The sequence below is a fragment of the Dryobates pubescens genome, chromosome 20, assembly GCF_014839835.1.
Source record: "Dryobates pubescens isolate bDryPub1 chromosome 20, bDryPub1.pri, whole genome shotgun sequence".
Lineage (NCBI taxonomy): Eukaryota > Metazoa > Chordata > Aves > Piciformes > Picidae > Dryobates > Dryobates pubescens.
The window spans coordinates 11553839-11580813 of NC_071631.1; the positions used below are offsets into that span (position 1 = coordinate 11553839).

A 26975-nucleotide genomic window follows, 5' to 3' on the forward strand; every position below is an offset into this window, starting at 1 on the left:
TCGCAGCCCCCTCGCCTCTCCCACATCCCCCCCCAACCCCCCTCTCCCGATGCTCTCCGATGCGGTTGCACCGCCGGGGAGGAGAGGAGGAGGAGGAGGAGGAAGGACAGCGAGGGGCGCGGGGGGAGCGGGGCCAGCCTGCGCGCTGCCGGCGGCGGAGAGCGGCGGGGCTGCGGGCGCGCAGCGAGCTCCGGCTCCGCGGTGAGTGGCAACTTCGGGGGCAGCGGGGCCGCGTTCCCGGCGGCTTATTTTGCTTTAAAATACGGATTATTTTGGATTTGATTTTTTTTTTTTTTTTTTTTTGCGTGGGATCTTTACTGTGCCCGCGCTGCGCGGTCGCGCTGCCTCCGCGGGCGCGGCCGGGCTCGGCTTGTTGCACAGGACTCGGAGGATCTAAGTCGCTCCGGACTTTTTCTACACCACCCCACCCCCCCCCCTCCTCCCTTCCTCTCCCCCTCGCCCCCCTCGCAGCTCCAGCTCCAGCTCCGACTTCTCTCCTCCCAGCCCGTCGCCATTTCTGGAGCAGGTTTTTATTCTAATTATCATTATTTATTATTATTTTTTACTGTTTATTATTATTTTGCACGCCGGGAAGCCCGGCCGGCTGAGGTTGGCACCACCCGGGGGCTGCAACCCCCTCCCCGGTGCGCCCTTCTATTTATTCTCCTCTTTCCGGAGCTTGCTTTGATGGCTCCGGGCTCCGGGGGGTGTCTAGGGGCTGCCCGGCCCGGGATGCCTCGTTGCGCCCAGGTACCTCCACCGCGCATGAAGCCCCCCACACTCCCCCGAGTAATTTTTTTTTTTTTTGGGGGGGGGGGGGAGCTAGGGAGGGTGGGTATTTGCTCCAACACTTTCGGCAGAGAAGCTCCCCAAAAAGCCCATCCCGGGAAGGGGTGGGAGGGTACGCGGCTCCGGCTGCGCGGAGCTGGTGGGGCGCGCAACATGCGCGCTGGAGGAGGAGGGCGAGGGGGGTATGGAGGGGGTGAGAAATGGAAACCAGATGCCGGGGTAGGGACGCCCTGTGCTGGCGTGAGCTGTCGGGGAGCCCTACTGCAAGCCCCCCCTCAACCCCCCTCCACCTCCTCCCCCCTGCCCCGCTAAAAGTGCGGCGGGAGTTCAGCGGAGCGGATCCGATAGTCGCGATCGGGCTGGCGATAGAGCCGCGCTCCCGCTGCCTTACCCTGCCTTTCTCTCCTGCTCTCTTTTTTTTTTCCTTTTTTTTTTTTTCCTTCTGTGACTGTGAAGAGTTGAAAAGCCTGTTTACTTTTTGTCTTTGATGTTGGGAGGATCTGGTTTTGATTAGATCAATACTCCTTTTTTTCTCCCCCTCCCCCCCCCCCCCCCTTTTTTTTTTTCTCTTCGCAGAGAGGAGGCTCAGAGGATCCCCTGCTGACTCCAAGCAGAGGCAGGCAGAAGAGAAGGCAGCTCCTGGAGCAACTGGGAGCTCCTCTCCCCATCGGGCTCCGGAACCATGAGCAGCGCTGTGGTCCTCGCCCACCTCCCAGACCCTAGCAGCAGCTTCAGGGAAGACGCTCCTCGACCCCCTGTCCCGGGGGAGGAAGGAGAAGCACCATGTCCTCAACTCGCCAGCTCGTTTCTCCCCAAAAGCCAAAGCTTCAAGGCCATGCCGGTGCCTCCTGCCCCGCGGAGGAATGAGAATGGGCTCGGGGAGCCGGAAGGCAGTGCATCCCCAGACTCTCCTCTGGCCAGATGGACCAAATCTTTGCATTCCTTGTTGGGAGATCAAGATGGTGCCTATCTTTTTCGGACCTTCCTGGAAAGGGAAAAATGTGTGGATACCTTAGACTTCTGGTTTGCCTGCAATGGCTTCAGGCAGATGGACCTTAAGGATACCAAAACTTTAAGAGTAGCCAAAGCTATATACAAAAGGTACATCGAGAACAACAGCATCGTCTCCAAGCAGCTCAAGCCTGCTACCAAGACCTATATAAGGGATAGCATCAAGAAGCAGCAGATAGATTCCATCATGTTTGATCAGGCACAGACTGAGATTCAGACTGTGATGGAGGAAAATGCTTACCAGATGTTTTTAACTTCTGATATATACCTCGAATATGTAAGGAGTGGAGGAGAAAATCCTGCTTACATGAACAGCAACGGACTGGGGAGCTTAAAAGTTGTCTGTGGCTATCTCCCGACCTTGAATGAAGAAGAGGAGTGGAGCTGTGCAGACTTTAAAAGCAAAATCTTGCCTTCGGTGGTTGGACTATCCAGCAAGACGTTGAGGGTTACGGCGAATGTCAGAGCTACAGAGACGCTGGAGAATGGGTACAGGTAAGGGAAGCCCTGGGAATGGTGCTTTGTCTTAACTTCAAGGACTTTGGGAGTGCATTTCGGAAGGAAGGCTGTTGGGCTGGTGTGCTGAGGACCTAGCAGGGTGTTGAGGGCAGGTTGGATTTTGGGGGGTTCCCCACACCTCCCAGCACTGGAATTTGGGGGGGTGTTGGCTGGATTTGCCTTTTTTTTTTTTCCCTCTGTGCAGAGGAAAACAAGATACTGTGCTCTTAAGCCCTCTTGGCTCTTTCAGCTCCCTTCTAGATCAAAAACTTCAGAGCAGCTATGTCCTCCGGACATACGTTAATTATTGGTTCAACTTTCAAACCTATTAAGAGCAGTAGTAGAGTGGATCATAGAGACGCATGAATAATGTAACCTACCAGTTCCCCAGCTCCACCATCAACCAGTGTTTAACTATGTTGGTTATGTGGGAAGCAATTGTGCGGTCATGGAGGAGGAAATGCATGCACTTATTACATCAAACTCTGCAACTTGCACCAAATCTGCTTTTATTTTGGCTTTCTGTGTGTGATGTGCAGCCTCTCCCATCGCGTTGGGTGTTGGTGTCATGTCAAAGTCATTCAGTGTGGCTTTGAGCCAATGTATGCAGGAGGATACTTAACGTGTAGCACTTAAGGTGATAGAAATGTTGCAGGTAGAGAGTAACAGCAGATCTTTGGTGCTCCCCTGTTGGCCGCGCACTCAAAGTTAAACTCATTAAGAGGCGGTTGCAGCAGTGGCAGCTTGTGAGGATGGGAGGAGTGTCGTGTGGTGGCAGGGTCGTTTTGTGTCCTTGTCTTGGGGTGCATATGTGTTGCTGGACCCTTCTCCGTTGTTGGAAATGTTGATGGCACAGCAGTGTGAGGGTGAAGAAAGTAAGAGCCATCTCAAAGTGAAGGGGGGGATGGGAAAGAGAGACTGATGAGCAAATGATGAGTTGTATAATCCTCTGAAAATGTATTCTTTCCTCTCCCCACCCTTGCCATAAACGTGGATTGTTGAATCAGGGCTGAGGGGAGAGGGCTCTGCTGGCAGATGTGCGCTCTCCTCCACTGGCCCAGGAGGTTGGGGTTTGGTATGGTGAGTGTTTGACATCTCGTTTACAGGAATTTTGAGAGCGTGTCTGTGATTCATGGACATCAAAGGGCATCAAGCTTCTCCTGGGGAGGCTTTGCTGGAGCGCTCCCTCCTCTCCTGCCTTGTGGAGAGCTTCCAGCTGTGCTGGGCTTCCCTATGCCGAGCTGCTGGGAGCTGGGAGGGTCCTCTTGCACTTGAGGGTGCTGCTAAGCCAGAGGCCTCTTTTGGTCCTCTCCTGGAGGCCCATCCTGCGAGCAAAGGGGTGATGGAGGGGTGATGGGCGTGGGTGCAGACAGGAGGAGGGATGCGCTTTGTCCTGGTGTGGCCTTTGGACCTCTCCTGCTGGGGGGCTGTGCGGGGAGGGGGCATTCACTGGCAGCTGGTCTGTGGAGGACTTGGGGTTTGGGATCTTCATCTCGTGCCTGAATGTTAACTGAGCATCTGCTGTTCTCCAGAACTTGGTTTGAACTGCTGCCCTTCGCTTGCTTTCCAGGAGGGGGGATGTTTGATGCTTTTATCTCTCAGCCTTTGTTGGTATTCAGTGCTGGAAGGGCTTGGCTGTAATGTTCTACCAGAGCTGCAGGCCCTGCTAAAAACCCACATGTGCCTTGTCCAGGAGAGCTCTCGCAGAACTGTGGCAGCTTGCCTGATTAGTGCTGGGTTGTTTTGTTGGTGGTTTTTTTTCTTCCCTTTCCTTCACCCCCCCCTCCTTTTTTTTTTCTTCCTTCCTTTCTTTTTTTTTTTTGTCCAGGGATTAATGCAGCATGCTCCTCACATGTCAGATCTACCCTCCTAGGACATTAGGTAGTGCATTTTGCTTTGATCACTTTCTGTTGAATTTCCAGGAGCTTTTGCTCTCCATGGGGCCAAGAGATCTCAATGCAAAGAGAGTGAGGTCAAGCTGAGATGCTTTCTCAGTTCCTCCCCGAGCTACCCATTTGTGAAGCCACTTGTGCGTGCATGTGCTAGAAGCTGATGAGCATATGGATGGGTTATCTCTCATCACTCAGCATTTAGGATTGCATTTAGGATTGGAGCTGAAGCTTGCACAAAGTATTTCCTGGTGAGTGGCCAAACCACACCTCCCTCCTCGTGTGTGTGATGGAATTAAAGAATTTCTGCTCAGCACGTTATGGTTTTGAAGTGCTGTGCAGGCTCTTGCTGTTCGCTTCAGTGGGTTTCAATGTGATTAGAGCAGTGAAAGCTGGGAGCACTGGGCTGAGCACACCTGATGGTGGGAGCAGAGCAATCTTGGGCCAACCCAGTGTTTGGATGGGAGACCACCTGGAAATCCCAGGGCACGGAGTCACTGCCAAAACCACAGCAAACAGAAGACCACAGACACCATGCAAGTTGAAAGACTTTGTTTGGCCCCAGCATCAGTGATGGACAGGAACAGGAGAAGTCAAGTGAAAACACAGTTTTTGCACCTGGCTGCAAACCAGGCGTGTGCTGCACGCTGCTGGCTGTCTATTTGGAGCCCTAATACAGGGAGTATTTTAAATGTAGAACCTCCCTCTTGTCCTTCAAAGCAACTCCCCTCCCTTGTAGGTTGTGGTGTGGTTAAAACTGGCCTCCCCACGCTGTGCTGGACCTGGCCCCATGCTCCAGGAATTCCAGCTATTATTTATCCGCGCTTCTAAATTTATCACGCACGACTTTGTGTACACAGAGGGTGCTTCTTCCTTTGCAGTGCCGCTCCGTAACGTGGTTTTGTGCAGTCCAAGGTGGACTCATCTGCCTCCCATTAGGCTCCAGCATCGGTGGGACTGGGCTTGCTCTGGGAAGGCTGGGGTTTGCAGATGGCCTTCTGCCGGCTCCCAGTGCTTCCTGGCCTTTGAAAGGACCCGCTGGTGGAGCTCCCTGTGTGTGAAATTATTGGAACCAAGTTTGGCTTCAATTATCAAAGTAAATGATGCCATTGTAAAGTTATGCTCGAAGCAGTGTGCTACAATTAGAGCATGGAAGCTGTGATTAACATAGATTTGTTAAAATATACTTTTTTGGGGGGGTGTTGTGCATGAGGGTGTCCCCCCTCCTTTTTTTTTTTCTTTCTAAACCCATGATTGCTCTGTGATGGTTGTCCCAAGAAAATAGTTAATGAGATTCAATTTTGCCTCAAAATGCCCCTTGTAGATTTTCCTTCTCTGTCTGCATAAATCTGTGGTTTGAGCTGCCAGAGAACTTTTATTTCTTAAGCAGCAGAGTATGACAATAAAAAAAACAACAACCAAAACCAACCAACAAATAGAAAAACCACCCCAACTAAAATGGTACCTTCATAACATGGGCTACAAGCAAGAGCCCCAGAAATTTTCATGGCATTATAATGCCTCTGATATGCCCATTGCCTAACATAGCATGTAGAGAGTTACACGCTGTGTGTCATTGCATCAAGATAAGAATAGGCTGAGAAACATCAGACATTCTCCTTGAAGCTCCAGAGCAACTGCTACCTGACAGCTGAAAACACTTTGCATATGGAGTTTGGAGCTGGGCTGGGTGTTTGTGTGTGCAGCATCTGTGGCAGGAGACCACCGCTTTCCCTTGGAATTTAAAACCCTTGCAGGCAGCTTGATGCATCTGGGTGCAATTACTGTAGTGAGGTGGTCAGATTGAAAATAATAATAATAATAAAAATTAGCAAACCCAGCCCCCCCCTTGGTTTTTCTTGAAAGGACAGGAGGATTTCTGAGGGGTGGTTGGAGATGGAGTGTGGAGATGGAGCTTTAGGGAATTCTGGTTTGTGGCCATGAGGTGCTAGTAGGTGAATTGGCGCTGCAAGGCAGTGCTGATGGGGAGATGAGTTACTTCTGGCCACTTTCTCTAATTACATCTTTCCAGACACTGTTTTGGGACACACCTCCTCTCCCTGTGTCATACTGATATGGACCCACTGCCTCTGCCCCCAGCCCAGCTTCTCCAGCAATCTTCTGCTGGTAGAACAGGGCAAATCAACCCTCCTGGATGAAGCCAGGGATGACACAGACACCTCCCAGCCAAGGTGGTGGTCCTGTACTGGGGAGCCTCCTGGAGCCTCCTGCACCCTCGAGCATTTTGAAGCATCCTGCACCCTTGAACCTTGTGGTCCTCAAAGCGCTAGATGTGGATGTGCTCCAAGACCTGAGATGGTTTCAACTCAAGTAGTTGTAAGATCTGTGTCCCCTACACAGTGGACCTAGCAGCCCACCAAGGACCTAGGAAGGGTGCCTTGCACTGCACTTCCCCCTGAATCGGAGTAGAAAACTGCATTGTTTTTAGAGCTTTTTCCTAGTAGGAGAACTTAGCATTCACCCACATGTGGAGTTAATTTATCTTTGAAGATTTAACTTCTTTCCTGTGGCATTCCTTAATATCTCTCTCTCTCTTTTTTTTTTTTTTTTTAAATTTTTTCCCCTTTTCTTTTCTTTCCCCTCCTTCTTCCCAGTTCTATATTTTCTAACATCTTGATCTCCCCATCAGAAATGCCTTGGCCTCCTTCGGAAAGGAATGCAGGCCCGGCTGGGCTGAATACCTGCCTGCAGCCAGCCCCGCGCCTCTCATACCAGAGAGGCCTATCTTCCCCACCACACTTCCCCCCTCCTTTTATTTTTCCTTTTTCTTTTTTTTAGTTTGTTTTTTTGTGTGTTTTTTAACTTAGGCCTTTGTGGAGGCTCCTGTTTGCAGTGCTGGCAGAGCAGGAATGCGCGGCAGGCAGCGGGGGTGCCTGCTTGTTTGTGAGGGATGGAGAGCAGTGGGAGGACATTGCTGCTCACTTCAACCCAGCTGGTCCCCTCCAACCCCCTCCCTGTGGGGGCAGGGAGGTGGAAAGACCATTAAAAAAAAAAAAAAAAAAAAAAACCAGCAAAAAACCTGCCCAGCCTGTTGGCACATTCCTTAGGCCCCCAAGTCCTGGGTAAGTGGCCCTAATTATTAAAATCAGCAGTCCTTATCAGATGACAAGGCCTTTTGCTTTGATATACAAAGGGAGAAGCTTAACAACCCCATCTTTCCCTGGAAGAGGAACAAAATGTGCACCTTAACATGGGGCTTTCAAACCTCCCTGCTTAATCCCCTTATCACCTGCTGAAGATATGTATATTGATCCTGGCTGGGAAGTTGGAGTGATGGGAGGTAAGGAGCAGGGGGAAGCCCAGGTCCCTTCCTCTGTGTGATGGTGACCCTGCCATGGTGACCCTGCCATGCTCATGTCACTGCTCATGAATTTTTCACAAGGCTACTCTTGGGTTCTCGACATCCAGGCTTGGCTCTGGGTTTGTTTCTCTAAAGGTGTTGGTATCAGTCACCCACATGCCTTTTCATACAACTTGCTGCTCCTGTCCTGACATCCCCCATCCTCGTCCTCCCCAAGTCAAGTCAAACAAGTAGCAGGTTCTCCTAAAAATGGCCTTTTTATTGCATGTTTGTATAATGGCAGAAGGATGACCCCTGGCTTTGGGAGGCCAACTCTGAGACAACAGATTCCAGCCCTGTCCATTCCTCCACTGACACTTAGTGGTCCTGCTCCAGTCGTTTCAGGTAGTTCTCATGTCAGGCAACACAGACACTGTAATGTGTGTTCCTAAAGGAGCCCTAACTCCTGTCTTCAGAGTGGACTTAAGCATTTATTAGCTGGTGCCTCCAAATCTTTCAGTGTAGCTTGGGCTATGAACTTCTTGATCTTTTGCCTGCTGATGCCAACAGCAAAACTCCTGCTGACTTCAGCAGTGCAGCATCAAACTTTAAGGACCAAGTTTTTGAAGGTATGCAGAGATGCTTTCTGGGATTCTCTAAAGCATGCTGCAAATGCTAAAGCAGCATCTTTAAAGGTGGACTTTGGATGTGTTTAGATGGAGCATGTCCTGATTGAGCAAGTGGATGGTCAGTTGCTTCTAAAGAGGTTGAGCAGGTGGTGTGCCTAGTGCTGGTAAGGAGAGTGCCACCATGAAATGAGTGTCCTTTTTCCTAGCCCCTGACTGGTTATTAACTGTATTCCTGTTCTGCTTGTCCCTAGGTCCTTCAAGAGGAACGACCCTGTTAACCCATACCATGTGAATTCTGGCTACGTTTTTGCCCCAGCCACCAGCGCCAATGACAGCGAAATATCCAGTGATGCTCTGACGGATGACTCCATGTCAATGACGGATAGCAGTGTGTAAGTAGCTTCTGTTGGCTGGGTCATTTTGGGGTGCTTCATCTGTGAATCAGCTGTGCTGGTGCACCATGGGGTGTTATGGGAGTGGTGGCTTCAGGATCATCATCTAATTCTGGTCGCTGTTTGCCAGGGGCTGCCCAAACAACAGAGAGGTGTAGCAGGGCATGGTAACCTTGTGCTTCATCAGTCGGTGGAGATATCAGATGGAGTAAAATCATGGATCCCTCTGCTGCCCTTTTGCAGCTGCAGCTGAGCAAACACGTTCTCCCTGATGCTAATGGTGCTGCCTGAGTAACCCAAGGAGCCTATCTCCGTCAGCCTTTGTCTTAAGGCCAGGCTTCCTGAACTAGTTATCAGTCATCAAAGAGGAGGAGATTACTTCCTGTAGGAAGTACTTTCTGTAATTAAGGTTCATCATTAATGGCAGAATCTACATTAGTAGGGCCAGTGACCTGAAGGGGCAAATAGCTGCTCATCTAGTGTGGCTGGGGCGGTCTTCAAAGAGCGATTTGAATGGAGCTGCATGGATCAGTTCTGGGTGTTTCAGGAGAGTAAGGATGAGAGATGATGCTGTGGCTGAGCCTGGGAATTGCAGGATCTGTCTTTTTCTCCTGAGTCTGCTGAGAAGTGTGCAACTGGGAGCAAGTCCTTTGGCCATTCTGCCTCAGTTTGCTTTCCCCAGCAGGAGAGAAACAGTGCTTTTGTGTGTTGGTGTAGAGGAGACAGTAGGCCTCACTTAGTGCTTCTAAGGACCATTTTCTTAACTGGGCAGAGGGTGGATTTTGCCATTTGTGTTTCATGATCTTCACTTAAGGAGAAATGCTCTAGAAAAGCCTAGCTGTAAACAGAGTGCTGCATTCCTGGTCCTCATCTCTTGGTGAAACATTCTCCAGTGTCTGTCAGATGGGTCCAGTGATTACTGTGTGCTCCTTGGAGAACTTTACATGCTGGGTTTTTCAAGCCAACAGTGCTGCCTGATGATGCACCACAGAAAACAGGATTTACCAAACCCCCTTGATGTGTAAACAAAAGCTTGTTGTTTGGGTGGTTGTTTTTGGTGGTTTTTTGTTGTTGGTGGTTTGTGTTTTTTTGTTTTTTTTTAATGCACATGTGTGTTTTGAACTGATATTATGGAAAAAAACAGTTTGTTGTCCCACCAGATTCCCTTATTGAACAATATTGGCATTAAATAAAAGAGCTGAATCATAGGGTGACTTCTTTATTTCTTCTTACTGGCTCTGGTTGTATGTGATCATGTGTCAACAGAGCATTCATTGGGTTAGTCATTTCTGGACCAGTGTAGGGTCACTTGGGATTCACAGGGCTAGGATTATACCCTCTCTTCACAGCAATGCCAATTGTAGGCCTTATACAGATGAGAGCACTGAGTGAGAAATAAAGTGCATGGTGGATGAAAGGCTTAACTGAATCGCTTTCAGCCCATTGTTAGTCCAGGGGAGCTTAGCGGGGATGAGAGGGCAGCAGCCCGCTTTGAAATTTGCTTGAACAAGTGAATAGGAGCTCCCCATAAAGCAGCGCGTGAAAGGAGCCTGCCTGTTTTTTCCTGCCCTAACAATGGCCAGTGCAGGCTGTGAGAGTTTGGGGAAGCTTGGCTGATTAAACTGCCCGCAGTTCCAGGTTGGGGGGCGGTGGGGAGGGCTGGGGAGGGGGCAGCGGGATGGTTGAGTTTGCAATAAAAGGAATATTTCCTGCTGCAGAGCTGCCTGGGCGTCCCCAGAGCCAAGCACGCCAGGATGTGGGGTGTTTTTGGAAGTGGGAGAGGTAAAATTGGCAGTTTTGGAGGCTGGGCTTAAAGTTAAGGCTGATGTAAAACTTCCTTTGCAGAGGAGAAGGGCTGCTGCCAAGATTGCAGTGAAACACGTGGGAGCCGCAGCCTCTCCTGGCACCTGGTTCTGCTGGTGGCTGAGGATGCTGTGAACGTGTTTGGGGCACAAACCCAGAGCCTGGGTGCTCTCCTGCCTGGGAGGGTTTTCCCCCTGTAACAGAGGGCCTGGGTTTGTTCTTCACTGGTGCAAATGCAAATCAGTTCTTTCGGCTTATCAAGTGAAGAGGAAAAGCTTGTTCTGGAAAAGTCTGTCAGACATAGCAGTGAAGTGAGGGGCATTCTGTAAAAATAAATCTACATCTGAACTGTGCTGGAATGAGCAGAAGTCTCCAAATACTGTTTTGTTTGATGAGAGGTGCCAGGGCTCAGGCTATCCATATCTGTTTTGCAATAGCCACAAAGCATCAGGCAAATTCCTATTTCCATTTCTTGATTGAGGAGGGAGGTGGGGAGGAGGGGGGTGGAAAGAGGGGATTTTTTTTATTATTTGCTTATATCTTATTTATGGATTTACTTTGGACACAGGGGAATGCTGCTGAGCAAACTTCAAATATTACCTTATCTTACAAACCAGGCTTTTGATGTTGGCAAGATCAGAGGCTTGTTTCAGAGCCGTTGCCAAATGAAGATGGGAGTGAATGCATATGCGCATGAGTCTGATATTTCAAAGCAGCAGTAAAACTACATTCAGGTTAGGTCAGGCACATCTGAGTCAAAAGGCTAAGATAATTGGCTCAGCTTAAATGGCAGCTGACTGGGTAGAAAACTTCAAACTAGTGTTTCCCCCCCAGAAACAGATTGGCGTAGCCCCAGCCTGGTTAGCTGAAATGTTTATAATTAAACTTTACTGTTTAGTGCCTAAACTCTGCAGTTCCTCAGCCTGCAGTTTTTAGTAGCCAAGAAAGGGAGTGCAAATGTTTGCTGCTGGGGCAAGAGCAGAGGTGACCCCTGGAGAGCTGGGGTTAACCCTTGTCCTGCCCTGAAACCTCAGCCCATTCATTTTGAAGGGACTTTCTCCTGGTTGAGGGGACTGCTTCAGCATCAGCTTCATCCCTCACCCCCCATACCTCTTAGTGTACTCAGCCTGGCTCCAGCTCCATCCATCTGTCCCTCCTGCAGTTGGGATCTCCTGTTGGTCACCCTGTCAGCCCTACTGTTGTCCATTTTCTCTCTGCTTTATGTGGAAGGCCTCAGTTCACAGAATCACTATGGTTGGAAAAGACCTTCGAGATCAATTCCAACCATTGTCAAGCTCTTCCAGGGCCACTACTGTACCATATCCTTGAGCACCATATCTGGTTGGCTTAAATGCATCCAGCGATGGTGATTCAATCGCTTCCCAGGGCAGCCTGTTCCAGTCTTTGATAACCCTTTCAGTGTAGAACTTTCTCCTAATGTCTAACCTCAACAACCCCCTGGCCTAACTTGTTTAGACAGCACTCATCAAAGTGGCTGCAGAAGTCCCTTCCCATTCCCCAAGCTGACTTTCCTGAGCTGCGCCACAGCCTTCCCAGCCCAATGAACTACTATTTTTTTTTAACTTTTTTTTTTTCATTCCACATGTCATTACAAGTTGTAAAATTCTTCTGATGAGGCAGGTCTGTAAAAGCAGGAAGCAGAAGGTTTGATGTGGGGCTCTCTGGTACAACCAAAGGAGCTGTTTGGGGCAAGAGAAGCTTTCGTACAGACCTGAACAAGAGAGTATCTTGAAGTGAAGAGCTGTTCTGCTTGATCAGTGTTGCTTTTCCTTCTTTTCAAACCACTCTGCCTGGGAATGGTGTGAGCTCCTGCTTCTGCTCCACAGGACTGTCCCTTTGGGCAGAGGCAGTCCCCCTCAAGAGCTTGGATCTTGGGGGAACCCCACAAGGAGATGTGCTCCCAGCTCGGTGGCCATAGCAGAGGGGTTGGGAGCAGCATTTTGTACTTGCAGACCTGGAGAGAGGTGGCGAATGCAGGAGGACAGTGAGGTGGTCTCTTGTTCCGTGGTCATGTCCTTGGGTGCCCTCATGTTGAACACATGAGACATTCATCTGCTTCCCCATCTGGCCTTGGACTGCCAGTTACAGAGGACATCTCTTTCATTAAAGATGCTGATAGGCTTAGTCCCAGGTGCATGCAGGTAACCTGCTCATGCCGACAGCTTTACCTCTGCAGGGCTTATTTTACTGAGTTCTCCCCCTATTGAGGATTTTCCCTAAGAGACCGTTATCTCAGTAAGCCTCAGTTAACAAACACTTCTCTGAAGGTACAGTTGATGTGGCTTTCACCTTATATTTGCTTTTCCCTCATCTTCCCCCAAAACTAAGGTACGTCATGTGCCCCAAGCCATGACACCCCATGGATCTGTGGAGAAGAAAGACTTGATAGCCACCAGCAGCTGCAATTGGTGGCCATGGCTGGCTGTGATGGCTGGTGTGTGCTGGGCTGCTTCCCCAGAAAGCACACTCCAGAGTCCTGTGTTGTGCAATGGAGACATGAGGACAATTAGCTCCTTTCACTTACAGTGTAATGTGTGCTCATAGACTGTGTCTAGAGGAGGCTGATGTTCATCTTGTGACATCAAGGACTTTCTTTGCAATCCCATCATGCTCTCTTTTATTGTAAAGATTTTTCCAAGTTAATTAAGATGAAATTGCCCCAATCTTTCACTCCAGGCTTTGCAGTTTGATCTTACTCATTAAAACAATTTAATGGCAACTGAAAGCTTTGGCCAAGATCCTCACAAAGGCCTGTGATAGCATGCTTCAAAGCTCGAGTGTGGAGCAGTGGCATCTAATCATCTTCCTCAAGAGAACAGGGACCTGGGTTTCCAGCAAGGTGTTCCCTGGCATTGTCTCTCCAGCTGCACGTCTGAAACATGTTGGTGTGTGCCCACCACCACTGTGACTACAGGAGGTGGCACACAGGGACACCACGCTGCAGTGGCTCCTCTAGAAGTAGAATGGGGCCACTGCTGTCTGCTCAGCCACCACTGCTCTTCCTTGGGCAGGAGCTATTTTCTCCACTCAGGAGATGAGTCAGGTGTGGGGGCAGGTGAATGAAAGGGATGGGACCAGAGATCAAGGGTGTTCAGCCAGTCTGAGGGAAGGGGTAGAATTAGACATTCAGGATCTCCAGGCATGCTCTTCCAGCTGTCCCCGCTGTCTGTAGCAGGCCCTTTAATCCTAACTGAAGTTATTTTCTGTGTGGCCAGATGAAAACACCTCCTGATGCCTCGAGCAGGGCTGTGCAGGGGGCTGTTCCCACCAGTGCTTGACTGGTCTCTTCTCACAGCCTCTTGGCCATGAGCTGCTGTGGCTAAGGGGATGGGGAGCAACATCTTGCCTGGAGGATATAGCCCAGCTTTGCTTACGTGTCCTGTGGCCTGCTTGTGTTGGCCAGCCTCAGGGCAGGACAAACATCCTGGGTCTTAAGCAAGGCTAGGGCTGGGGAGCAACCTTTTGGTGGTCATCCATCTTCAGCTGCTTCCTTCTTGTTTCCACTGTGCTGACACTCCATCGGGTGTTCAGAGCCTGAGAATAGTTGTGGTCTTAAAGAGTGGAAGGACCTTACTGTAAGGTGGCTCAGCAGTGAAACTGAAAGGATCTTCAGGCATCTTCCCATGGATTGTTGCCTTCAGCTTGCATTTCAGCTTTAGTTTAATTGCTGCACATCCATGTAGATGGTGGCAGAGGCATTTCCCAGGCCACCAGGTGTTTGAAGCTTCAGGTGACACCCAAAAGGGTTCAAGCACCTCTGGGAACATGGGCCTGTGGTATGCCTGGGTGGTTTCAGAGGTGATAGAGAAGAGTCTTGCTTAGAGCATAGGGAGAGCCCCAACTGATGGTGACCTCTCTTCCATGTGCAGAGACGGGATCCCCCCATACAGAATTGGGAGCAAGAAGCAGCTCCAGCGGGAAATGCATCGGAGCGTCAAGGCCAATGGTCAAGTTTCTCTACCTCATTTTCCGGTAAGTTCAGGTGGGAGCTGCAAAGATCTGAGTTTGGCTATGGGACTGGGAATGAGGACACATGGAAGGAAAGGAGCAGAAGAGGAGAGCATTTCCATCCCAGAGAATGGATGCTGCTCAGTGTTGGGCAGGAGCTGTATGCTCTCAACATCCTTGCAGAAACCTGCTTCTGTGCAGTCCTTCCCTGAAAACCAGGTGCTGATTAGGGCGTTTTGTGGCACTGAATTTGTCCTTCTGGCCTAAAGCTGAGTGGAAATGCCTTGGCTTGGCTCTGACCACCACCTTGACAGCTCCTCTGGTGCTGAGCAGACTGGGGCTTGGCTTGATGCACATGACCAGTGGCCTTGGAAGGGACGTGGTCTGCAGGCTGGTGGGCAGCAGCATGTCCCAAGGAAGAGTTGTCCCAGGGAAGAGACGTTTGCAGCAGATAAGGTGCCTGGCTCTGAGGGGCTGCGATCCACAGCGTTGTAGAAATTAGCTCCCTGACTTGCTAATTCCATTGACTTGCAGACTCCTGATTCCTGCAGTGAATAAACTGTTTACACAGACGAGTGTAAACTTACCTTGTCTTGAGATTAATATGCTAAAATTCCTCTCTCTGCTGTCTTAAGCAGCAAGAAATCAGAGATGATATTTCTGGTGGAGCTGGGGGGGGTTGGTTTATGCAGTTTTTGGTATCTCCTTCTTTCCTTCTTTCCTTCTTTCCTTCTTTCCTTCTTTCCTTCTTTCCTTCTTTCCTTCTTTCCTTCTTTCCTTCTTTCCTTCTTTCCTTCTTTCCTTCTTCCCTTCTTCCCTTCTTCCCTTCTTCCCTTCTTCCCTTCTTCCCTTCTTCCCTTCTTCCCTTCTTCCCTTCTTCCCTTCTTCCCTTCTTCCCTTCTTCCCTTCTGTCTTTCTTTCCCCTTCCTCCCTAAAGAAAGTTCTATAGCCTGAGCTTGTAAATTAGATTATTTTGTCCCAGGGCGTGCAAATCGACTTTCTCTGTAAGGCAGTGCTTTGATCAGGGACTGAATAGAGCCAGCTTGTGTAAGAGTGACAATTTCCAGCAGAGTGGCCTTTTTCTACCCTCACATCATTTCTGGAGCTAAGTGGTTGCCGGAGAGAGGCCCCACCTCATCTGGTGGGTAGTATGTGAAAGAGTTGGCAGTTCAGCTTTCTGCTTTCAGAGGCGGGGGGGGAAACGAGGGAGCATGGGGGCAGGAGTGGGGTGTGTGGGGGTGGCAGAGGGAGGGCACAGTTGGCTGGGTGGTTTCTCTTTCCTCTTTTTTTTTTTTTTTTTACATTTTTTTTTCCTCCCCTTTTCCTGCCATGTTTGCTTCTTTTGGCAGAAATTCACGTTTTGCCTTTTTATATTCTGCACTTGATTTGGAGATGTTCCCTTTTTCCCTTGATAGATCTGCTTGAGGCAGCCAAGCTCAGCAGTGTAGCACCGCTAGCCTGCAGCAGCTTTCTTCATTTTCTGTACAAAGAGATGGAGGGGGGTGGGGGGGAAGAGATCTAGGACACTGTTGAGACAACACTACCTCAAAGGTGCCCAGTGTGTAGCCAGGAAATAAATTACCAGCACTTCTCTGATCTGCAACCGTTTGACATCTTTTTTTTTTTCCCCTTCTTTTTTTTTTTCTCCTTCCCTTTTTCTCCCCCATCTTATTTTTTTTAATTTCCAACTCCTTTCTGTTTATACTCACTTTATTCCTTGAGTTAAAGTCTCTCCCTCCCACCTCAGAGGTTTTTCTTCTTTTTTTTTTTCCCCCTTTTTTTTTTTTTTTTTGATGTTTGACAACAGTCTTTGAAGATTTTCTACTTCAGAGTAGCTACTGATGGGCTGGTTGTACTACAGAGAGAACAAGCGGGGTTCCTCAGAGTGCGACCAACTGCTCCTGCCGAAGGCAAACGCTGGTGGGGAGGATGTCACTCCATGAGGCCACAGCACTAGCTCATAAAAATCCAGAGCAGACCATGCCTAGTTGCGGTCTTCTTTTCATCCAAACATGGAGACACAACAAGCGTAGCGGGGCTGGCGATGCCGCTCCGGCTAAGCGCCCCGCACCGCCCGCTAAACATGCCTTGTGCCTTCTGTCCCCGCTTCTTGTAGAGGACCCACCGCCTTCCCAAGGAGATGACCCCGGTGGAGCCAGCTGCCTTTGCCGCCGAGCTCATTTCCCGGCTGGAGAAGCTAAAGCAGGAGCAGGAAACCATGGACAGTCTGGAGGAGAGGCTGCAGCAAATCAAGGAGGTAGGATTAACCCTCCCGAAGCTGGGCAAGAGCTTGTAGTGTGCTTAGGGAGGGATGGAAGAGGGCCATATCTTGCCCATACAGAGGAAGATGTTTCCATCTTACTGTGATTCATGAGCCCATGGTGGGGGGGGGGGGCGTGGGGGGGGTACATCCTAGTGCATGCCTTGCTGTTTCCCCATCCTCTTACATTTATTCCTCACCATCACTTGGCCGGCAGGATGAGGAGAAGGAGGGCTCGGAGCTCCCCACCAGCCTGCAGAGTGGTCGGGAAATGGTGAACCCCCAGCACCCGCAGCACACGCTTTCGCTCCTGCCCTCTGGCAGCTACGAGGAAGACCCCCAGGCCATCCTGGATGAGCATCTCTCCCGTGTGCTGAAGACCCCTGGCTGCCAGTCGCCTGGCATGGGCCGGCACAGCCCCCGTGCCCGCTCCCCTGATCGCCTGCCAATGGGCAAGCTGCAGCCCAGTGCGGCCTCACCGGCGGCATGCGCCTTAGTGGGTAAGGGCTTCATAACCAAGCAGACCACCAAGCACGTCCACCACCACTACATCCACCACCACACCATGCCCAAGACGAAGGAGCAGATCGAAGCGGAGGCGGCTCAGCGGGTGCAGTGCTGCTGCCCAGCAGGCAGCGACTACTACTGCTACCCCAAGTGCAAGGGCCACCCGAAAAGCATGGACCCCCCTCTCCCTCCGCTGGAGCCCTTCGGGTAAGTCATCAGCATCTCTCTCCATTGTACCAACCCCAAACTGTCATGATGGGGACAGCCCCTGGGCTGCATGGGGGCTAATGGGCTTGGTGTTTTTTTTGTCACTAATGGTAGTCTCCTGTCCTCTTCTCGCCATCAGCAGGTCGGGGACGCTGCCGAAGAGGCCGGGCAGAGGAGCGGAGAGCATCACCTTGCCGGCCGGGGACGGGGTGCTGCCCGGCCCCGGTGGGATGCAGCTGCCGGGGGGCGAGGCGGACCGGGCACAGAACGTCTGGCAGTGGATGCTGGAGAGCGAGAGACAGAATAAGCACAAGCCCCATAGGTAAATAGGCAGCTGTCTGCAGCACTATCGCTGCCGGTAAATATTTATATATTACACGGGCTGTCTATTTTTACAATCGCTGCAAACAAATGAGACTCTTTGCTCCTCCGGTTTAATATAAAAGCTGTTCCGCAGAACCAGAAAAACCACAAAAATGTCATGTTTTTGGCAATAAACCTCCTTTCATGTTATGACAGACTTTTGAGAGGGAGCGAGCAGAATAGGAGCTGCTATTAAAGTCATATTTTCCAGCTTTTCTAACCCGACTTCTTCCCCTCCCCAAGCACACAAAGCACAAAGAAGGCCTACAGCTCCGACTTCGCCAAGGGGGCCCCCAGCCGCCACCACCCGTGGGGGACCGGCAGCCACCCGCGTGGGGTGCAGCCTGCCCACCCCTTCGTCCAGGACCCAGCCATGCCTCCGCTCACCCCACCCAACACCCTGGCACAGCTGGAGGAAGCGTGCCGGCGACTCGCCGAGGTCTCCAAGCCTCAGAAGCAACGGTAAGGGAGGTGGGAGGGATGGCACTGGGTGCCATGGTGGGGTTTGGGGAGCCAGCACAGGTAGGAGTGGTTTGGTGGGTGGTGGTTGTGCTGCTCCTCAGCTGATGCTTGGGATGGTGGTGGGCAAGGCAGTGTGTGAACATGGACCTAGGTAGAGGGTCAGCCATGGGGCCAGACCGTGGGGAGGCATGACGGCACATCTTGGCCAAGCCCCAGAGATGAGCCTCCTTATTCCAACCCCACCCTACCCCTGCACAAATAGTTTGAATCCTAGACTATTACTTCCACTCTCTTGATGGCTGTAATTTGCCCGTTTTTCCTCTGGGATGGACTCCAGCTACATACCAAGTGGAGAACTGGACTGGTTATCATTCATTTGGGGATGGAGGGAGAAATTAGCCCACAGCATTTTTAATTCTTCCTTTGATTGTTTACAACATGTGAGGGTTGATACAAAGAGCGAACTTAACGACCCACAGGAGACTTCAATTAAGAAAGATTGGATTTCAACAATTTTTTTTTCTTTTCTAAAGTTTGGGGTTTTTTTTTCCTTTTCTGTTTTTTTTTCCTTTTCCTTTCTTAACCCTCCCCTTTTCCACTTCAGATGTTCGACCTCAAATCAGCAGAGGGATCGAAACCACTGCGCTGCTGTGCCGGGGGGAAGCACCCTGTTCTGCAATGCAAGTCTGACGACAGAGGAGTGAGTATTGCACGTGCAGGAAAAGGCCTGGGAAAGAGATATTTAGATATCTGCCTCAGAATTATATTTGCATTAAATGGATTCTGCTTTGAAAAGAGGAAATTCTCCTATCTCCCTTTTTTTTTTTTTGGCTTTCAAACATTCTTCTTACAGAAAGAACAAAACATTTTCAAATCTTGTCTCTGGCTCTTTTTAACTTGCATTCCTGTAAAGTGGACAAAGATTGGATTAGTCTAATTACAGGATGGTTCTTTTAACAAGAAATCTGCTACAGAGAGGTCTAAAATGGCCTAAATAATTAAAGTTTTCTTTCTTACCCTCTTCATCTTAAGCAATGAGTAATGTTTGAAGTCCAGACTGAGCCACCTGACTAGAGCCTTTCATTTTTAATTGGTTGACCTTAAGTCCACCAGCTGTCTTTGCTAGCAGCTTTTTTTCTGAAGCCACTCTACAAAGACTTAGAACAAATTAGGAAGACTAAATTACTGCGGACTAACACTTTGTGACCTCTTGACATGCCAAGTGTACATTGCCTCAGAAGCAGTTGTAGGTTTGGCTGCACGGCGTTCGCTAGAGCGTTGCCGTTTTGCTGCTAATATTGTTTTAATTATTCTGTAAGGAAGGTTGCTCAGTGCAAGTGACAAGATCCAGTTAATTTTATCCTTCTTGCCAGCAAAAATAAGATGATTGCCTGTGTACTGCAGGTGAAGAACTGGCAGTGGGTTTGCTTTGTTTGCTGCTGGTGGTTGCAGGTGGTTTTGTGCCTGAAGAGAAAGCTTGGCAGAGGTTTTGTATGAAGGTGGATGAAACAAGCCTTTTAAAATCAGGGGCGGACAGTGCTGGGGCTTGCTAAGTAGAAGTTAGTCCATGGTGAGCCCTACACCTGCTCACCTAGTCCATGGTCCTCTCTCTGATGTTCCCAGCAGGCATCTAACCCCTGTTCCTCAGTTCTCCCATCCATAAAATGAGGGAGTGAGGCTCAACAGGGCTCTGGGCTACCTGGTCTAGTTGAGAATGTCCCTGCTGACTGCAGGAGAGGGTTGAACTAGATGACCTTTGGACGTCCCTTCCAACCCAGACCATTCTATGATTCTATGAAAATGAGATGAGTTCTCTGCTGCCCATAGAATCACAGAATTGTTTGGGCTGGAAAAGACCTCTTAAGATCATCAAGTCCAACCGTTAGCCTAGCACCACCATGGCCACTAAATCACGTCCTGAGTTGCCACATCCACATGTTTTTTTGAACGCCTCCAGGGACAGTGACTCCACCACCTCCCTGGGCAACCTATTCCAGTGCCTGTCCACTCTTTCAGTAAAGAAAGGCTGGATGCCTCTCACCATCACAGTGAGCAGGAGCTCAGCAAAGTGCTGTGCAAACACTGTGACAAATTCCTGGTGGCTACAGGAATATCTGACTTTTTTTGGGTCACACCCAGGGTATTTCTGACCAGCATGCTGCTGGGGTGAGTGTGGTGAAACAGCCTGTCCTCAAATGGAAAAAATAGAGGGTTTTGTCTGTGTTTTCTCTTTTCCAGTCACAAAGAGCCAAAGAAACTGCCAGTTGTTCACACCTCTCAGTCCAGTGAGTTGGTTGTCACCTATTTTTTTTGCGGAGAAGAAATTCCCTACAGGAGGATGTTAAAGGCCCAGAGCCTGACACTTGGGCACTTTAAAGAACAGCTGAGCAAAAAGGGAAATTACAGGTGAGAATCTGTGACTTGTTTGTTCTTTAGTATATTTAAGTGAAAACAGTCAGCAGATATTTTGCAGGTCTGCTGGCAGTGACACATTCACTCCCTTCCTACTCAAACCAAGAGCAACTTGGAGATGGAGAAAGGGCCTCTGATGGAGAGGCCAACTCCCCTCCATCTTCCTGCCCAGCCTCTTCCCCCAGTTGCATGAGAATGCAGGCTGGCAGGCTTTGTGCTCCAGCCCTTGTCCAAAATGCTTGAATACCTGGAAAAGCTGGGATGATGGTCTTGTGGCAAAGGTGTGGAGCAGTGGGGTTGTGTTTCCACACGGGGGGGTCAACATTCATCTTGGTGCTATGCCTACTCCTTGAAGTTGTGAGGTTTTTGTTTGTTTGTTTGTTGTTTTCCAATGATGTGGCCATAAATGGGGTCAGTGAAAGGTTGGGGTGTTGGACATGTAGCTGAGGTGCAGTGAGCTCACTTCTGTCTTCATTAGGGAAAGAAAAACCTCTGCCCTGAAGGGAAAGCTTCACCAGCAGTACTGAGTTCCTTCTCAGAAACACCAACAAACCCTGCCTGTCTGGTTTCTAGGGCCCAGTTCCCAGTTTAACCAGTTTACTGCTTCCCTTTCTCCTCTAGTTCCCATGGCAGTAGCTTCATGTTGGCTACTTTCACTGCACTTTCCCAGTGGATTTGGCCACTCCTGGGATCATCTGTTGCCCACATCGCCCACGGGGTGAGCAGGAGAGGGGAACTCCAGTGTGAAGTTCTGAATTTGCAGTAATTTGGTGGTGCTTCAAAGAGCTGAAGGGCTTGCCCTGTAACTGGCAGCCTCTGATTTGACCTCCAAATGGTCATTTGGGTTTGGTATGAGGACTTCCCAGCTGGTGCTCCATCACTAGCCTGTATCTAGCTTTGGAAAGTCCACCTTTGCAGCTCAGAAGTAGGTCACCCAAGGGTGTTCTCAGGCTGGGGTCTGTCTATGGCTGTTGCACAGTGGAACCCCACCAACCTGTCCCCCAAACCCTCTTTGCAGCCCACCCAGCTGCCATCAGATGGCAGCAACCTGCAAGTACACCCAACCTGGACAACGTGCAGGAGAGGTTCTTGGCCGCCTTGCACCTTCACACCACTTTCCAACCCTTAAAACCTCTTCTGGCCTTTCACACTTTTCCTTCAGCTGATGCAGCCTTGTTGCCCCAGTTGCAGACCAGTTTCTCTGGCCTCACCACTGGGCTGCTACTGTTCCAGTGGCCATGTAGTCCCACCCCCTCAAAAAAACCCTCAGCCGTTTATTGTTTGTTTTGTGTGACTTTCTGAGTGTTGCCTGAGCACAGGACTAGACTACCAAAACCTCTGTGGCCCAAAAGAAGCCCCTCTAGGTGCAATTATTTGTGCCTTGTCAGGCTGTAATTACTTTAGAAAATGTTTTTAAGTGACTGACAAGGATGAAACAACCTTCTGCTTAGATCTCACCCCTTTACACCTGGGTAAAGACAATACAGAAATTTATAAAAAGGATTTGGGTAGGTGCCCAGTATTTTATCTTGCACAGACACAAGGTGAAACTAATTACACAAATGTGTGTACCTCCAGGGAATCATTTTGATCTAAGCTTTGACTTTTGGCTGGACTTTGAGTGAAACTGCGGGTGACCTTCAGGGAAGAGGTCCGCAGTGCCCGGAGTAGTCTCTGTGTGTGTGTGTGTGTGTGTGTGTGTGTGTTATGGGGAGGCACTAACTAGGCTGCTTTGGTCACATCTGGCATTGATTTCTTTTTAAGGCACATTTAATAAGCATGTCTTTGAAGCCTTTGCCTTTCATTTAATGCACAAAGACATGCAGAAATGCTCCACTCTCCAAATTCTTCATTGATTGGATCAGTTTGTGAGGCGGGTACCTCGGGCTCCCATGATGCCAGAGCCCAGTGGCCGGCCCCGCCGTGGGGCAGCCACTGGGAAATCACTGCTGCTTTTTTGTGTCCCCCCCCCCCCCATTCTGCCCCCTCCCCTAAAATTAAAAAAAAAAAAAAAAGGGGGGGGTGGGGGTGTGGAATTAAGCAGTGATTTAATACTGATGGCGTTAACAAAAAACAAACATCCACGCACAAAAAGGCTGGGTGGTGTCGGGTAATCTGAAGATGGCAGCGGTTCAAAACAGAGCTGTAAGGCCAGGCCTGCTCGCCTCGATTGGTGCCAGATGTCCCAAAAAATGAGAGAGAGAAAAAAAGGGGAGGGAGAGAGAGAAGGATAAAAAGAGAGCAAAGCTTGCCACATAAAATATGTTTCAATGGAAAGCCCATTTCTGAGCAAATATGAGCAGAGTGACTTGTTTGAAGATGTGGGGGAGGATTTATTTATTGAAATTTGTTTGCTTTGCCTCTTCATTTCCCTCCCCCCCGCCCCCCCCCCCCTTTTATTTTTTTCTCTCTCTGAAATAAGGTTGTAATTATGGAAAAGGTCAGATTGTGTTTTCTCCAATAAAAATTCTGTAAACACAGCCAGTGCTAGGGCTTGTAGAGAAAGTTATGGGGAAGAGAGGCTGTTATCTGGGGAGGGATGGAGAAGGGGAATGGGAGGAGGGGAAAGTTCTTTGTCATTCATTCAAACTTTCCTTAGGCTTTTTTTTTTGGGGGGGGGGGCTGGTTTCAAGGCTGCTGGCCTGGGGAATTGTGGCCTTGACCTGCAGCATGAAAGTTGGGTCATTGACTTCAAGGAGCTCTGAAGGACTTAAATAAGATGTTTTTCCTTGCTGAGCCATTAAAGACACAACATGAGTCAGTTCAGCTTGGAATGACTCGACCAACATAAATCCTAACTGCACCTTGAATGGAGCTGCCTTCACTGCTTTGGCCAAAACCCCATCTTTTGTCCCCCTACCCAAATGATTTTAAGGTACCTCAAAATAAATAAGAGTTCTGTTGTGAGTGTTTTAAAACTCTGTAGTAGAAGTCACTTTTAAAAACAAACAAACAAAAAACCCAAACCAAACAAATTCTAAGACCCTGATGTGGCTCTTTTAGTCTTAATAGTCAAAGGGAGCTGAATTTGTTCTCCTTTTTAAACTGAAAAAGTAATAATTGCAGAACCCTTTTCCCCAACAAACATCTGCCAGCCCCAGTTGTCTGGAAACTACAGGGGAGTGGCTTTTTTTTTTCCTTCCCTTTTTTTTTTTTTTTTTCCTCTGTAATCCATCTGATGAAGGTTTTTCCATCCCTGGTGATCAGATGGCAAAGCACTTTTGCAAAGGGAGCAGGCATGTCCGAGGAGGTGTGCGGCGGCAGACGGACAGGCTCCCTAAATGCTACCCCTCTGAATGGAAGCCCTTCATTTGTGCATATGCAATTAAGCAGCCTTAGAAGGAAGAAAGCTCCAAACGGGATAAAAGGAACCTTTAATCAAGAAGCTGAACGGTCTAATTCAGGATAATAGAGGGGTCCTTACTGTTTGACACAGGAGGGGTGGGGGTGCTTTTTGTCTCTGGGAGCGTTGGCTTCATGATCTAACGACCCGGAGCAAAAGAGCAGGAATGCAGGACACTGCTACTTGACCTCCTCGTGTCACATCCCGCAGGCTGGTCCAGCTCTGCTCCACGCCTTGGAGTGCTGGGAAGCGTCAGGAAACAAATACAGGAGTTTCTGGCACTTAAAAATGGATATGTGAAGGAGGCATCTGGGTGTTCGGAGTGTCAGGCTCCAGGCCTTTTGTTTTTCAGTGGGAGTACCACAGAGTTTCAGCTTCTGCATTGCAGGAAGCTGGGAGGGTTTCCTTTGAATCCATCCCTGTGCCTAAAAAGCCTCTCCTTTTAATAACAGTTGCTAATTTTAATGTTGGGCTTCAGCTTTGAAAGAAGAAAACACATGAAAGAAAGAAGGTGGGGAGAGAAGGGAACCTTAAGAATGCTTTGCTTTGAAATGGTATTTATTTAGTTTTAAAATGAAATTGTGTTTATTTTTAAAATGAAACTGTATTTACTTGCTTTTAAAATGAGATATTTGACCAGAAATTGCTCCACTTTCTAATTTTCTTTACTGCTGAGGATATCCACTACCAACATGTGTAATTTACTCACTGTAGAAGCTGTTGTCACTGCTGAGGAGTGTGCACAGCAATGCTCCCTTGTCCCATCACTGTCCCTGTAGCCCTGGGGATGTTTTCATGTTCATAGAATCATGGAATGCATTGGGTTGGAAGGGACCGTGAAAGGTCATCTAGTCCAACCCCCCTGCAGTAAACAGGGACATCCTTCACTAGATCAGATTGCTGAGAGCCCTATCAAGCCTGGTCTTGCATGTCTTCAGGGATGGGGCCTCCACCACCTTCCTGGGCACCTCCCTCCAGTATTCCACATCCTCGTGGTGATGAAACTTGTTCCTGATGTCCAGTCTGAATCTTCCCCTTCCCTACTGCTGTCCCTTCTGCCCAGCCTTCACAAACATAAATCATGTCCTTGCTGGACATGAGCAACCCTGAGGTTTTTCCTGACTATGCTGGGTGCTGAAGGAGCATGCTAGGAGGGAGAGACTGGAAACATTGTGGTTCTAGCCTCCTTTTGCCTTACCTTTTTTGATTCCTAAGTGTGTTTTAATTCTCCTCACCGCAGATACTACTTCAAAAAAGCCAGTGATGAGTTCGACTGCGGCGCCGTGTTTGAAGAGATCTGGGAAGATGAAACCATCCTGCCCATGTACGAAGGAAGGATCCTTGGAAAAGTGGAAAGAATCGATTGATGGCACCTGCATTTCTTAGAAAAGTTAAGCTAGCAAAGTCTGTGGACACACAACAGTAGTGATGACAAGGAAAGGAGGAAAAAAAAAAAACAAACCACAAAACTCTGAAGGAAAGTTTTGAACCAATGAAGAAAAAAAACAAGAAGTGAAGTCTATGAGGACTTTGCTGAATTAGCCTTAGAGGGAAAAAAAAAAAGGCATTTATTATTCATGAGTTGGGTACTGAGATGATAAAAAACCCTGAACTATTTATTAAAAACATGACCACTGTTGGCTATTGGAGATGCAGGCCGTGTTGGAGAGACTTCCATACATAATATATGATTTCCTGGGGATCCGAAATCTATGGACTAAGAGAAACTGTGTATAGCTTACCTGAACAGTAATCCTTATTGATATTTATTGAACAGTCTGTTTCCCCTTAAGTCCAGTTTTTGGATATGCTGCTTTAACAATGGAGAAGAGAGGGGCTGGGAAGGGGGGGGGGCTGGGAGGAAGGATTATTTTGGGTTTTTTATGTGGTTCCCACTATCTAAAATTTAGGAGTTTGGCTGTGAGTGCATTTGTGGGGTGGCTTTTTTTTTTTTTTTCCCCCAAAGGGGAGGGAGGGAGGGAAGGAGTGACTTTGTGCCCAGTATTTCTCCAAGTGAAGAGAAAGCTTTTCTAAAGAAATAATAATATTAATAAGAGGAATAATAGTAATAATAATAAAAGCTGAAATAAAAGATACTGTCCTACCGTTCATCTAGAGACCCCGGTGCATTTTAATTGATGCTGCTCTAATTTGAAATAAATGTCTTAAGCTCTAAAGCCTTTAGATGCAATATCCCAACAGCAACTGGTTGAGCTGTCCATGGATTTCTGTGGGGTGAGCTTCGGCTTTCACTTTGCTGCTGTCAGTGGTGAGGCTCCCAAGCGGTGCCTCAGTCGAGGCAAGGTAGAGCAAAACCCCAGGCCTGGGAGAGCTGTAGAAGAAGCCATCCAGTTCTTGTTTCCATACTTAGCACACCAAAAGGACCCCTTGCAAAAGCCAGGTTAACAAAGCTGTGTGTGTTGCTCCTAGCCGAGTTTTGTTTAGCCATCCATCCCACTTGGGTGTAACTTACAGTGGGGGCCTGTTTCCAGATTCCTTGTGTGCTGGGCTTTTGGGTGGGGTTTTTTTTTGTGGTGGTTTTTCCTTTGCCTTACCTTCACAACCCCCATGGGAGAGGTGGGCAAAAGGCTCTCTGCAGCCCCTGCGTTGGGACCCAGCAACCCTTTCCCCCAGAAATCCTTCACGTTTTCTACAGTTGGGTTTGGTTTGGTTGTTGGTTTTTTTTTTCTGTGTTGATTAAGTTAATCTGTGCGTTCTGTTTGCCATTGCTACTTTGTGTAAGTCTGTATATATTGTAGAGGAAAAAACAAAAGTATGGTGGAACTATTAATACACTATCTCTAGTGTTGTTCAATTGAATCAGTACAGTACCTGTGCCTGCATGGCCTTACCAGGCCATGCGTCGCCCTATATTCAGGGTTCAAGCTTTCCCTTGTTTGTTTAAGGGGTTTATGTATAAAGATATTTTATGCCTTTTATTACAAGTCCTGTACTCATGACTTTTGCCATGGCATTTTGTTCTACTTATACTGTAAATTATGCATTATAAAGAGTTTCATTTAAAAAAAAACAAAACCCAAACAAAACCACAAAAATTACTTGGTACAATAATTATTGTAATTAAGAGATGTAGCCTTTATTAAAATTTTATATTTTTCAAATTAATATTGTCTTGACTT

The 26975-nt window shown here is 48.7% G+C and overlaps 1 protein-coding gene across 1 annotated transcript; it reads left to right on the forward strand.

The window, feature by feature from the left end:
* On the forward strand, positions 1-25291 carry AXIN2 (axin 2). Its single transcript, XM_054171080.1, has 11 exons — positions 1-201; positions 1366-2295; positions 8369-8509; positions 14203-14305; positions 16398-16538; positions 16759-17255; positions 17395-17577; positions 17862-18080; positions 18685-18780; positions 20319-20486; positions 25076-25291. Exons 2-11 carry the CDS (start codon positions 1472-1474, stop codon positions 25200-25202), a joined length of 2499 nt encoding a protein of 832 aa, XP_054027055.1. The 5' UTR covers positions 1-201; positions 1366-1471; the 3' UTR covers positions 25203-25291.
* The last annotated feature ends 1684 nt before the right edge of the window (positions 25292-26975 follow it).